Source organism: Pseudoliparis swirei, chromosome 20 (genome assembly GCF_029220125.1).
Source record: "Pseudoliparis swirei isolate HS2019 ecotype Mariana Trench chromosome 20, NWPU_hadal_v1, whole genome shotgun sequence".
Lineage (NCBI taxonomy): Eukaryota > Metazoa > Chordata > Actinopteri > Perciformes > Liparidae > Pseudoliparis > Pseudoliparis swirei.
Window position 1 is genome coordinate 16,004,538 of NC_079407.1, and position 13,540 is coordinate 16,018,077.

A 13,540-nucleotide genomic window follows, 5' to 3' on the forward strand; every position below is an offset into this window, starting at 1 on the left:
CAAAACCCTCTTACACAATCTGAATAGTGGGAACATAAAGCCGTTATCTCTGTGATGATTTGATGAGCTATTGGGATGGAGACCAACATCTGCCCCGTGGTCTGTGGTATGCTGGGAATCCGATGGGGAGTCTGAAAGCAGCACAGATATGGAGTCAGACTGTGGCATTCCTGGAATGTTTTTCTAATGATGTTTACATTATGTATTGTACTGAGAGGTTCATGTTACATAAGAGTGCTGCAAGTGACCCCACACACACTCACTCACATCCCACTGATTTAGATGTACTTGCTGTTACATGTACCATCCCTCGATAGAAATGTTATCAGTGTTGAAATGTGATGATGTGCCATACTGTCGATATTAACCCTGTCCGTGTGCGCTGCCTTGACAGACTCACTCTTGTCCTATGCAGCAGCAACATGTTGCCGTTGCTGGCAGGCAAAGCCGCGACCGTACAGCCACATGTTCCACATGTTCCAGCAACACAGCTGGGGGGGGGGGGGGGGGGGCAGTGAAATGCCATTCTCATAAGCCTTAAACCATTCAATGATCAGGTGCATATTAACAATACTAATCCCTGTTACTTGAGTGGGACATGTTTCTTTTGTTATTAACTGTATGTTTGTTGTTGCTCTCAAGATTAATATTGCATTTTCATAATGATGTGTTGCTCATAAGAGACAGATATGAAAATTAATGACATAAATTGTTGTTTATATTACTGAAGCGTACTGTCTCTACAACATATTCCATAATAAACTTATAGAGTAAATCATAAACCCTCAAAACATCTGTGCATGCTATAAAATATATTGGTGGGAAGTTAATTTGGAGTCAAATCTAAGTTATTTGCAGCACTCCAATGTATTCATGAATAGTTTAACAGCGTGTTGAATGGATGCTGAACGTGGGGCTGAGATATCTTGCACAAACTTGAGTCAGGATGTTACTTGTCATATTGTCATATGTTAAAAAGTCTTCAATGCAAACAGAACAGAAGAATTCTAAAACAGAAACAAATGTGTTTGATAGATTAACATGTCAAAAATAAATAGGACTTGAGTAGTCTGGCTTGAGATGGATGATTCTTTGAAAAAAGTATTTTGTACCTTCAGGTGCAAACTTTCAGTTTAGTGAATACCATCGGTCATGAACTCGGTCAACTTCAATCTGTTCCTAACTCTTCCAGCCGAAGTGAGTATACTGGGAAATGATCATTCTTATCACTCTGTAAATCAGCCAGAGACAAACAGTAATATCTTCTTACACTCACATTGTTTCTTTCTGGAGGGGTTGACATTGAGCTGAGGAGCTGCGTCCAGGCCGTAGTATGTATGCCTGCCATCTCTCGCAGTTTGCTTTGGCAGCTTGTTCACAACCTCCTACTGTCCTGACACAGTTGTCATAGTGGTAATCTGCAGCAGGAGCCCGTTTCTTGTTTTCATTTAGGTCAGATTGTAGTTGGAAAAAGTTACATTTAGGAGATGGACATTTTTATTCAACCGTTAGAATGAAGAAAACAGGAGCTCAAATGGGCACACATGCCCCAGCATGTCACATTCAGGAATGTTCAGGATCATGTGATTTCAATCTAAATATGCTTTGTATTTGAGTCAAAGTCACTCATATAACACAACATCACAAATCACAAATTTGCTTCAAAGGCCTTTATAATCTGAGCACCATACGTCACCCTCTTTCCTTAGACCTCATATTCTTATCAGGGACATTTTACTTTGTCCTAACCTTCGGATTTATGACTTAATAACTGCAAAATATATGACATTCCCAACAACCTCAGCTGTCTCTCTGTAAGATGGTGAACATGCCAGCATGCCATTGTGAGCATGCTGATGTTAGTATTCAGCCCAAGTTCAGATCTACAGCATCAATGGCATGGCCATAGATTGTTATTATTGGTATTAGCCATATTGTCACAAACGGCTAATTATTTTTTAGATTAAAGTGAGATTGTGAACTCTTGACATAACACAAGTGTAAAGAAAGAGTGTGAAAGTGGCAGAAAGACTCATGGTGGTGACAGTTGAGGCGACAGAGCTTGGTGCTTCATGGCTGCTGTCAATGGACTAAATCTACAAAGACTGTTTTCTTTTATGTCCTCCCTCGTGCTCCAGGTGATGATTTTGCCTGCCATTCCCAGTGGGAGTGAAGTCAGTGTTTCTCTTTCAGTTACACAAACAAAGCTGTTTTTATTTCCACCAGAGGTGTGGGCAGAAAGGGAGCTGCCGCGTTAGCGCGTGAGAACATCCAGCTGTGTTGAGCCGAACTGTTCCCACTCCCAGTGGCCTTGGACTGTCTCAGCGGAGATAGACCAGGCGGAGAAAAGGCTCATTAAGAGCAGCCGGTTGTTCAAGTTGGTGTTATTTTCTTATTGTAAGAGCCGACACAAGGCACCGACACATGTTCTCTCTGTGCCTATGTTTCACCCTTTCTGTCTCTCGTCCACATGCACCTGCATGCTATTGTTACCTCTCTCAGACAGAGTCAACAAGAGCAGAGGACATTCGCTGAGAGTTGCTCCAAAGTTGTGTTGTGCACACATTATTTATGTGTACACACCTAGGGGAAAAAAAGCCTTTTTGTGTTGTGTGTTGTGTTTTTTTTTTTAATTTAGTAATTAAATGAACTGATGTAAAGGAGTTTTTTTTTTTTTCACCATTCTTTTTTAATTATTAGTTATTAGCCACACCTCCCGCTTACGTCCTGTAACCTTTCCATGCAACCCTTCAGACAGTAGGGGAAATGTAAACACAGATATCCAACAAGGACATCAGGAATGTCACTCACTCTGAACAAAAGAAAGGAAACAAACAAAGACTTGCACACATACCTTATCTTTCCGGTCAAACTGTGGATTTATGGCTGTTGCATTTAGCTGAGTCCTAAATACACCACAGGATATTTCTACCTTCTATCTGAAATGTAGTTTAAAAAAAAATACTAGTCAATATATAAGTACACAAGTCTGTACAGGCTAAATAAAGATGAGGCCTTATTGATGGGTAAAGTGAGGATATGTTTTTGGAAAAAAAAAAGGGGAAAACAGGAAGGCGCGCTGCAAAATATTCTATTAATGTGAGAAGTCAGTACTCATTTTCTCGCCTCTGGCCAGAGGTCAAACTGAGGACAAGTGATGATTTGTGCCCGTGGCCTCACTGCCTCTCTCCTGGTGAGGAGACTGAATGAATAATTGAATAAACAAATGAATGAATGAAGCCCCCCCCCCTGCTAAAAAGTCAAGGACTTACAGACTGTAAACCCAGAAACTCTTTCTTCAGCCCTTCAGTCTTATCAGGGAGCCCGGGGGGCTGCATAAACAACAAGCCCTCAGCCAATGAACACGCAACTCCTCAGAACTGCCCCTCTCATGTCTACTCTCTGTGCCCATCTCTCACTACTCACGTTCCCCGTGTGATGTACTTGGCTCTTCCTACATGCATTCATACCTCACTGTAAACCACAAGAGGACCGTTGTTTACTGTGGAGTGCCTTGGTTCACATTTGCAAGATAATGTATCATTCATACCATTTGCTCGCAGCTTCAGTTCGACTGATTGTGAATGACAAGCAGAACACAAAGTAGAAAGTGTGTCAATATTACAGGATTATCAAAGGATGAATCCAGAAGATTTGAGAAAGAAGTGTTTTTGATCATTTGGATATTCCATGATTGTTCAATATTGTTTTCGACACAAACAGAATGTGTATATACTATCAATAGAGTGCTTTGCATCACTGACAGACGGGTGACGTTCGCAAATTGTCTCGTTCCTTCGTGGCAGATTTTCTAAATATCGTGCAGAACAGAAACTTGAGGAAATATGCTTTTGGTTTCATTTAAACATCGAAATCCTCTTGTGGAGATATCGCCTTAATCTTTGTGTAATGTGCTCCAGTAAATCATGGCGCTTCGCAGCTTTCCCCTTTCACCTGACAGCATTCCTCCGCCCGGTGTTCTGGAGCGATAGATCAGGACTGCAGAGCATCTCGCTCCTGCAGAGCTCGGCCCGCTGAAGTCAGCCATTCCTCACAGTCTGTTTGTGAGGGCTGGAAACCCAGTTCACCGTGTTACAGTGCCAACCACTGCTGCTCCCTTCAACCCCCCCCCCCCTCCTCCTCCCCACCCTCTGGCTCCTTTCTCCTCCTCTTTCCATCTCCCAACGAGCACATACTCTCTGCTCTTACGCATATTCTGAATGGCTTAGTCACTGCTAGCCCCCCCCCCCCCAGGGGAAATAACATGAGGAGGGGGGGGGGGGGTGATGGTTGTGATGACAAGCTTGCCTTTTTAGAAGAATAGGCCTATGGGGACACAAGTGCGGCTCTGCAAGGGGCAGTCCAACCCTCTCGGCTCCAACAGGAGCGCGCCTCACTGCCACTGTTTGTTTTCCTGCCAAACGCTCTCGGTGACACTGTTTGGGCAACACAGACAACGTTCTTTCCACCCCGCAGGTGAGTCTTTTTTCTTCTTCTTTACCTGTGAATCTGATTGGCATCTGCTTATGATGTAGAAACAAATTAAAACGCTCCATTTATCTCTTGGCTAATCCTCCTTTCCTGAAGTTGAGAAAGTGCTGCTGTTTCTGCGCGAGAGGACATGTTCGGGACGTTTATGTTGAACATTAACCTAGATTATTATTTTTGTTTCACTCTTCTAAACACGTTGTGGTCTTGGCTTGCCAGTCAACACTAGCCAGTTCATTTTCACACTGTGACTCCTTCCCTCTGCATTCATTTGAGAATAATGCGACCCTCTTTGCATGGTGTTATTTAAAAGAGGGGTTTCATGGAAGGAACCCTAATCTCTTGTAGGCTCTCTTCCCATTCACCACAAAGGCACAGGTTTTACAGGAGGCACTATACACCATCTAATTTTATTATTATTTATACTGTATTCATACTGTATTTCCTCCATCCAGTCAAATTTATGAACACCTTCAGTTCAGCATCAGGTTTTTGTCCTTGTCCAAGGTTGCTTTATCTGAGGTGTCCTAAAAGCAAAAGAGTCTCTTTGCATGTATCCATGTGTGTGTTTGGATTTTCTCAAGGCCATGGTGAAGGTGCTGCCAACTGCACCTTTCTCACAGTACCAGCAGATACACATGTGTAAATGAATTAAATCAATGTAGCTGTGTGGAACATTTCAAGAAAACACACTGATTGTTTTCTATAGAAACATCTTGGCTTCGATTTATACGATGAATTGTTTGTTGTTGAAGCATGAGGGGGAAAACAAATTGGTCTCTTGGACTCAAATTGGATTGTTTGCAGGTCGTTTATTTTCAAAGTCTCTTGGTTCAGTTGCACTGTTATCCTGCCGGTAAATGTCTTCTGATAAAAGTCTGTGTGGTTGAACCAGATGATAAGCTCAATATTGCGTTAATATAGTGTTTTTCTATTTTATTTTCGTCTCGTCGGATGTCTCAAACTTGACGAAGGTGTGTTTTAACGAGGGTCTTAATGAAGGGGTTAACTAAAGTTGACGGAGGGCATCTTCTACCTGATGAATGCTGTAGCTCGTAGTAAATCAACGACTGGGGGAGAGCAGTCAGATTCCTCCGTGCAGTGATGTCACCTCCATCGTGTGTGAAACAGATCCAGACTTGAACAGCCCAGCCTGAGCCAGATGTTGAATTTCACAGCACACTGCTCACTAGATTGTCAGAGCTGATCAGGGCTGGATGTAGAACCTTTACATAAAACTCTGGGAGCATAGCGAGACTTCGATAATTACAGGACACACAGACATCTAAGACGTATGTATGTAATGAATCTTATTGTGCCTGTGTTGTATTTGGAAATCATCTTTATCTCACTTGCTTGTCGTGTTACATGCCATTCACGTATTTTCATTTCTGTATATTCCAGGTCATCTGCTGCGCGGTTTGACTGAGCATCTTGGAGAAAAATGGCCGTACGATACATCAAACACAAGTACCTGTGGATTTATGTTTTGAATTATGAGAAACTATAGAAAACAACAATAATGGAGATTCCATCTGTGGTGGATTTGGAAGGACATCAGTCTTGGACATGTTCAGGATTACAGAACATTGCCTTCTCTACACAGAAGTTGACCTCAGAAAGCTCCGCTCTGTCGGCTAACGGCTCAGCAGACCACAGAGGGGCTGATAGTCTCCCTGAAGCCCAAAGCTCGCTGTTGGAGTCGGATGAAGACATACACAGGCTAAAGGAGAGTTTTATTTGTGTCAGTCATAACAACATTGAATGTGACTACACTTGGTGCTTACAGGAGTCTGAACAGTCAGTCATTCTCAGTGAAGCACCCTTGGACCCTGCTCCATTGGCCTCGGCCCAGCTCCATGAAGCAGGTATTGGTTCCACACTACCTCAGACAAATGACAACTGCTGTTCACTTCCTGTTCCAGTTGTAGAAGACCAGGTGCTTCAGAATAATGCTGGTCGGACAGTAGATTTGAATTCTGGATGTGTAAAAACACACTTCGAGAGGTTAGAGACAATCTCAAATGGCCATGTCTTTGTGCCTCCGGGCGACCCGTGTCCCATCCTCAATCCGAACTCCACTCCTACCCTCACTGTCCCTTCAACTGTCCCTGAATCCATCCTGAGAGTTCTGGATCTCCCACGGATTGTGAAGCACAAACCGAGCTCCATCACTTTCTCACACTCCACCTTTTTCTCGGGGGCTGACGGCCATGCTTTTGTCAATGAGAGTTCTGACAATGGAGAGTCATCACTGGAGGAGGAGGAGGAGGATGATCACAATGATGGTGATGGTGATGGTGATGATGGTGACGACGATGATGTGTTCTCAGAGTGGCCTCAGAATAGAGAGTATGTGGTCAATCGCAGACAGAGGAGCATGGGAAAAGACAAACAGAAGAGGAGAGCAGCTGTGAGCGCCCGAGCAGAAATCAACCATTCGCCCAGAAACTGTGGTCATAAAGCAGCGGTGGAGACCAGGAGCCAGGAGGTATGCTGCTAAACAATTAAAAGCATCCACTAGGAACCCTTTACAAATATGCACGTGAAAATGCCAAATATCACATAAATGCACGTTATAAATCATTTAAGGAAATTTTTCACCTATAAAAAGCACATTTTTATTTTCGCATGTGAAATACAGTAATACCATGGAAAAGCCTGCGTGCATAATTGCGAATGTATCTCTGCTTAATATACAAATTGTCTTTCACATAATCCACATAATCTACAAAAGGGGCAACAAATTAAAAAATGTCAAAAGTAGAATAGCAATAGGCACAAGTAATACAATTCTAATGTTCGGTAAGGAATTACCCCAAATTCAAGTAAATCAAATAAATCAGTCAAAGGAACTGGAAACCCTGTATAGAAATCTTGAACACGTTGTTTCTTAAAGAAAATGGATTTGTGTGGATTTATTCAGCTTCAAATGACGCTGATATCATGACACTGTGAGATAATGCATAGTTTGTATACTGAGTGTGTAGGAGTACACTGACTTCACTTTTGTCCCGTTGAAACGCCGATCCAGAAGGAATGCAAACGGCCTCTGCTTTCTCTCCTCTCCCTCAGCAGGCAGCAGTGTTTTGACAGATCCCATTGCACTGAACTTCTTTTACTGATCGGCTCTCTTAATCTTTAAAAAAATCAAGAATACATTTCAGTCTCTTTTTAACATAAATAACCTTACCTTGGTTGTAAACATCCTCTAAACCCTCATCCCTGATTTGTTTTGCCTTTTTAAAGCCTCATGTGGACAGTCATAAATATTTTTCAAATCCGTTACAACTGGTGAGAATAAATCCAATAACACATAACTGTCATCCTTTTCTAAACAGTCTGCAGATAATAGTGCACATGTAAAGAGGACGGAGTAAATGGCTGGTGGAGATTAGCTTCTCTGTCTGTTGGCCTGGTAAGATGTTGAGGTAATGCCAGCTTCATGTGCCAAATGACACTGTTCTGAATGAGCTGTTTTGGGGAAGAGAGAAGGAATGTATGGAATCCAGGGAGCCTGTTGTCAATGCTATCAAAGGACAGCAGGCCAATGCTTCTCATGTCCTCCCACCACAAGCTCAGTTATCATAATATTATATATATTTCGGAAAGTCTACACTTTCAGGAAATCAAATTTAATTTGTTACCTTAGAGTATTTTGTTCATATCTGCATTCGAAGCTGGAAGGACCAATACTCATTTTGAATGGGCATCTAATTTGCATAACCCTTTAACTGCATCCTTATTACAACTTCACACTGTAAAACTTTATAAAAAGTCAAAATGATGACAACAGTTATGACAAATATTCATAATTTATGCACACATTCGTTTTTTATCAATAATAAATCCAAAACATATGGGCAAATGATCTGAATGCAGAATGCCACAACAATTATATTCAACTAAATGTTTTAGTTGTATTGTTTAAATGTGTTTACATTACAAGTTAAATATTGAAGTGGGGTGAAGTTAGGGGAAAAGCACATGGATGCAGTTGTTAACATTGACCATGTGAGGGCACTGTATGCGTAGTGTTGCATCATATCATGACTCCTCCTGCTTGCGTCATTAAGCTCAACTGACTAAATGCCCCTAGAAATAAAATTTTCTTCACCTCTCCTTCCCTCTCCACAGACACCGTTGTGCCTGTGTTCAGTTGGTGTGTTACATCGGAGGAAATTAAGACTGTAATGTATTCTTGCGAGGAGCCAGGTAGCCAATGCCCTTTCGCATGACCGCCTGCTACAGTTGGAAACCTCCATGGTGATCTGTGGCACTCTCTGTGGGTGGCGCAGACTCGGCATCGAGCCCAGAGCTCACACACTTTACTCCTCATTTCCATGTCAAAGCTGCTGTGTTGGGGTTCACAATGTGGCCAATTTGTGCTGATAAAGTTATTGTGGGCTCACATTTTGTTGTGCCCAGAAGATAACATGAATGCATTTCGCTAAAGGATTGACTCATACGAGCTCAGTTGCCATGGTGTGAGGACTTCATACAATTAACGGGGCTGCATCGAGGGGAAAGGCACCCAGAGATGAATCAAGGCTACTGTCTCACTTGAGCGTCAAGCCCTCTCTGGAATTTGTCTCGTTCTAAGTATAAGTGCCGACATTCCTAACAAGCACCTTGTGGGGATGTCACTGAAGAGAGACAGTGTGAATGTGTTCCAGATTTGGCTTGAGCATGTGCCAGAATGGGCCATCCGGTTCTTGCATTTCTGTGTGTCTGAATCCAGGGGTTAGTTAGGAGTCCAGCTCCCATGATCTGCTATTTTTCTTTCCATACAACATACATGTTCAGTCATTTAGAAAGACTACTGTGTTCCAGCTCTTTGCTCTTGATCTGAAGAGTTGCAATCATCTTTTCACACAGAAACATAAATCGAAGGCGGAGGCTCATTTCTTGTTCATTGGCATTTCAGCAGGATTGGTGATTGCCATCATATCCAGATTAATTAACATTTGGAAATCTCTAGTTGCATCCACTTTGTCAAAATAGTTTTGATATTCAGCCATGACATTCAAGATCTTCTTGACAAATTGAAGCCAAACTTTCTTTACTTCAACACAACAAACTCTGACACCACTGGAATTCCTCTCACCAACATATATTTACCATATACAGTCCATTCAGTAGCTGCCGTCTACAGCGCTCTCACTCAATACTGGAGACATTTGATTTGCCTTTAAACATGAGAAAATAGGGTGCAGGTTAAAAAATACAGATATTTCTTGAACAGATTTTACAAAAACCCCTAGGCTACATTGATTTCAGAATGATGATAAACAGGAAGTGGAGCCATGTTTATGTTCCTGCGCACAGTTTAATTTGACATTATTGCTGTTATAACCAAATATCAAACAAATACTTAAATACTAAAAATATTCATCAAACCGCATCTTTCTTAGTCTTTTTGTAATTCACAGAAACTGAAAGAAAGAGTGTAGAAGGACTTTTCGGGAATCAGTGTTCATATCTTTAAACTAGAATCATATTATAAGACTTACTGCAGTATTCTTGTCTTACATATTACAGGGGTAGCTGTAGAGTGAGAGAGAAGTGGATTTGTTATTGATCAGTCTTTATAAAAAGTGAATGTGAAGCCTTATATTTGTTGAGCAGACACAGAGGATTGAACTATCTAAACATACTGATCCCAGGTCAAACCAGTTATATACAACCTGGTCAGCTTGGAAGGCAGACATAGCAGAAAAGGGTAGAATTTCGTTTTCCTCTCAGTGACCCCAGGTGACCCCTAAGGCCTCAGGGGTCAGCAGGGGATTGGCCAGATTTAAGCCATTCCTGAGAGATTGAGTGGTAAAAGGCATTCTCTCCCAGTGCGGGTTCAGTCAGCTGACACTGGGTGGTCAGCGGGGTAAATGGACCGTCTGGTGTCTGACCACCTAATTCCACACAATTTAGGGACAATACAACATAATATAAGTGTGCCAGTGTCTTAATTTGTAATATACTTTAGAGGTGCTGCTTCATGAAGAATGATTTTCATGTTTACAACTGTAGAAAGGTATAGATATATGCCAAATTAAGATGTATTTCCAGAGGTGTATGTAACCAAACACATATTCTTTTAAACTGAATGACATTAAAGTTATGGGAAGTCAACAGTCTATGGATTGCAAATACTCTCAAAACAGGTCACACGGTTGGCTTGTTTTCATTTGGCTCTTTTATACAGTGATTCAATAAAAATACAAAAACAAGTCATACTTGTTTGAGGATGACCCGCAAGATATTTTGGGGATTTCCCATCAGAATATTTATCGCTGATTCCCTTCAATGAAATGATTGTGCATTGAGAGGCTCAATGCTATAAATAGAATAATGACTTGATTAAGAAGTGAGCGGCAGTTATCAGGGCTCAGTCACAGAAATTAGTTTTAATTCCCCAAAATATTTGTTATTACTACAGTGGAGTCAATTTAACATTAAAGAACCATTGACTGTAGAAACACATAGATGTGGTTATCTGTTATGTTATCTATATTTAGATAATTTACGTTTTGGGATAGTTATTGTTTAGGATCAGATTTGTTTCTGATATATTTTTTCTTTGTTAAAACTATGAGCCAGATAGGCCTCCTCCTCATCTGACACTCGTTGCTGCTTCCGAATGAAACCATATTCCAGGAGGGACTTCCTAGGAAATACTGTTATTCGTCATTCTGTATCAAAAACTTTGGAGGAGAAATTCAAGAAATATTCTCTGGAAAAATAGTTAAGAGATTTCACTCTGGGATTCTGAAAAATGTTCCATATTGATGCTGTAGAAGAGTATGCATCAGGCAGCAGCATGTAACCATCACCACGATTAACAATGATAATTTATGCTTTGGTGATTTGCTGATTTATGAGGCTGGACCTCCAGCTCCTCCGACCCAGCTCCTGTCTGTGTGGGGATGGTCTATTTATATACACAGTGCGTCTGGGGACGAGTGAAAGCCAGTGCAGGGAATTCCATCATGCTCTGGATGGCACACATGTCTGGAGCCCTCCTCCTTTGCTCTTTCACCCTGAGACACAGCAGAGGAGATCACATTTCCTTGTGTAGCAGCAGTGAATTCTACTGATGTAGCATCTGAAATTTACAAGATATTTTTTTGTGGGTTTGCCTGTATCTCTTTTTAAGTTCAGGGCAGAGTGGTAAATCTCCAGATGCTTTGACCTCACAGAAAGCTCTCATGTGTTAAATAAGTCTGACAAGGATGACAGGCAATTACTGGACTACGTAATGAACCTGATTTCACTCCTGATTTCACTTACTGCTACTGCAGGTTTGAAAGTCAGATTAAGAAATGAGTGTCTGATTTTGAGGAAGTTTAACTGAGACGTATAATTAAGATATTAATCGATTTTGATGATGTGTCACCAGCTCTACTTGACCTTAACCTAAAACTCACACGTGTAGTATTGTGAGTGTACCTTCTGGGAAAACGTGTCAGTAATTAAGGGAGTATTTATCCTTTTAATTATTGCTGCAAATTGAACTTTCGATAATGAAGAAAAGCTGCCATTTTGCGGAGAAATCTGAAAATAAAGATAAAATGAGACACAACATGAACAATTTATTGATTTTAAAATAAAAAAAGGAAAAAAATACTCCAATGATATGATAACAAATATAATCCAATTATTACGATTTTGGAGTAAGTGAGCTTAAATACACACGTTCTGAAAACACAACCTTGTTAGTTGCATCAACCTGCTGCAATTGGCTCAATCTTTGACTCAATACTCTTTTTTTGCAGCAGTGGCTTGTCTTTGCTGAAATCTGTACTTCTCTGATTACAAACAGGAGTCTTCGCAGGTCACTTCTCCCTGGTCCAAGTCAATGAGCCATCTGATGAGGAAACTCGACCAGCTTAATCTAGACATAGAAGAGGCGCTGAGTGCAAACTCCTCCCCCTCCAACACGCCATGCACCACCCGCAAGAAACAGGTGAGCGTGTGTTCACACTCATCATGACTCATCGCACAGCTCTGCATCACAACTGCTGTACCTCAAGTTAACACCATACTTCCTAAGTGTTTGACTCAGAGTTTTGTACCTTATGATTTGATATAAACACATACCTTAACTGCGTTATAAAGCAGCACGCGGTACCTAACGGTATGCGCACACAATGGTATGTCACGCTTGGTACTGTACACATTCCTGTGAATCGTACGCTGCATACTTGGTCATGCTTGTAAACTCCGCCGAATCAATTTACTTTGCTCTATGGGGAGGAAATCCTGATGGATTATTCGGACCTGTGAGAAACAGGTGTTCATTGGAACTGTATGTCCTGCTGAGTCTTGAAAGTGTTCAACATTAGGTTTAGATTCAAACAAGCTCTCTGAAATCCATAAATCCAGGATGTGAGAGAGGAGATTCAGTATGCCGATCTTGTGTGAGTCGTAACCATGTCTGGGACTTGTGACATATGGGGATATAGTCTGCAACACTACGCGCTTTGTCAGGCCATTTTATAGTGTATTTCTGATTTAAGTCTGTTTAATGATGTAGGTCTGCAGCTCTTAGATGTGATACTAGAGTGTACAGGCTTTAGCCGGGTCAGAATGGTGCGGCGGGAACAGACAGTCATTGTGCTTTTGAGGTTTGCGACTGGCACCAAGCAGCTCTGTCCCTAAAAAGGGCTCTTCTCATGGTGGCATGTTTCATGAAATATCCCACCAGAGTTAGCATTTGGGAACAAAAGTGCTCTTTCGACGTCCATATGTATGTACTGCACAGAGGAACTATTGTACTGAAGGGAGTTTGTATGATTTGGTCCATTAGGAATGGTTGAGAGGGGCTCACATGCCTCCCAGGCATCTGCATAACCATCCCAGGCATTCACTTTTACTTGCTTTAACTAATGACAGGCGACTGGGCAGGACAAGACATCTTTACTGGGATATTTGACGAGGTTATAATCTCTGTCCTCTCAAAAGAAGATCCGCACATACATGCACTTTTGTGTGCCTCTCTCAGGCTGAATTGAGAGTGGAGTTTTCACTGCCCCAGCAGTTGACCTCAGCCTTT

The 13,540-nt window shown here is 41.6% G+C and overlaps 1 protein-coding gene across 1 annotated transcript in view; it reads left to right on the plus strand.

Annotated features, from left to right (window-relative positions):
* Window positions 1-4,377: 4,377 nt before the first annotated feature.
* Window positions 4,378-13,540, plus strand: part of stard13b (StAR-related lipid transfer (START) domain containing 13b) — a 62,882-nt gene continuing 53,719 nt past the window's right edge. Inside the window, exons 1-3 of the mRNA XM_056440558.1 lie at window positions 4,378-4,476; window positions 5,893-6,979; window positions 12,308-12,451. Coding sequence (XP_056296533.1) covers window positions 6,011-6,979; window positions 12,308-12,451 — 1,113 coding nt within the window. The 5' untranslated portion in view covers window positions 4,378-4,476; window positions 5,893-6,010. The remainder of the gene's footprint in view (window positions 4,477-5,892; window positions 6,980-12,307; window positions 12,452-13,540) is intronic.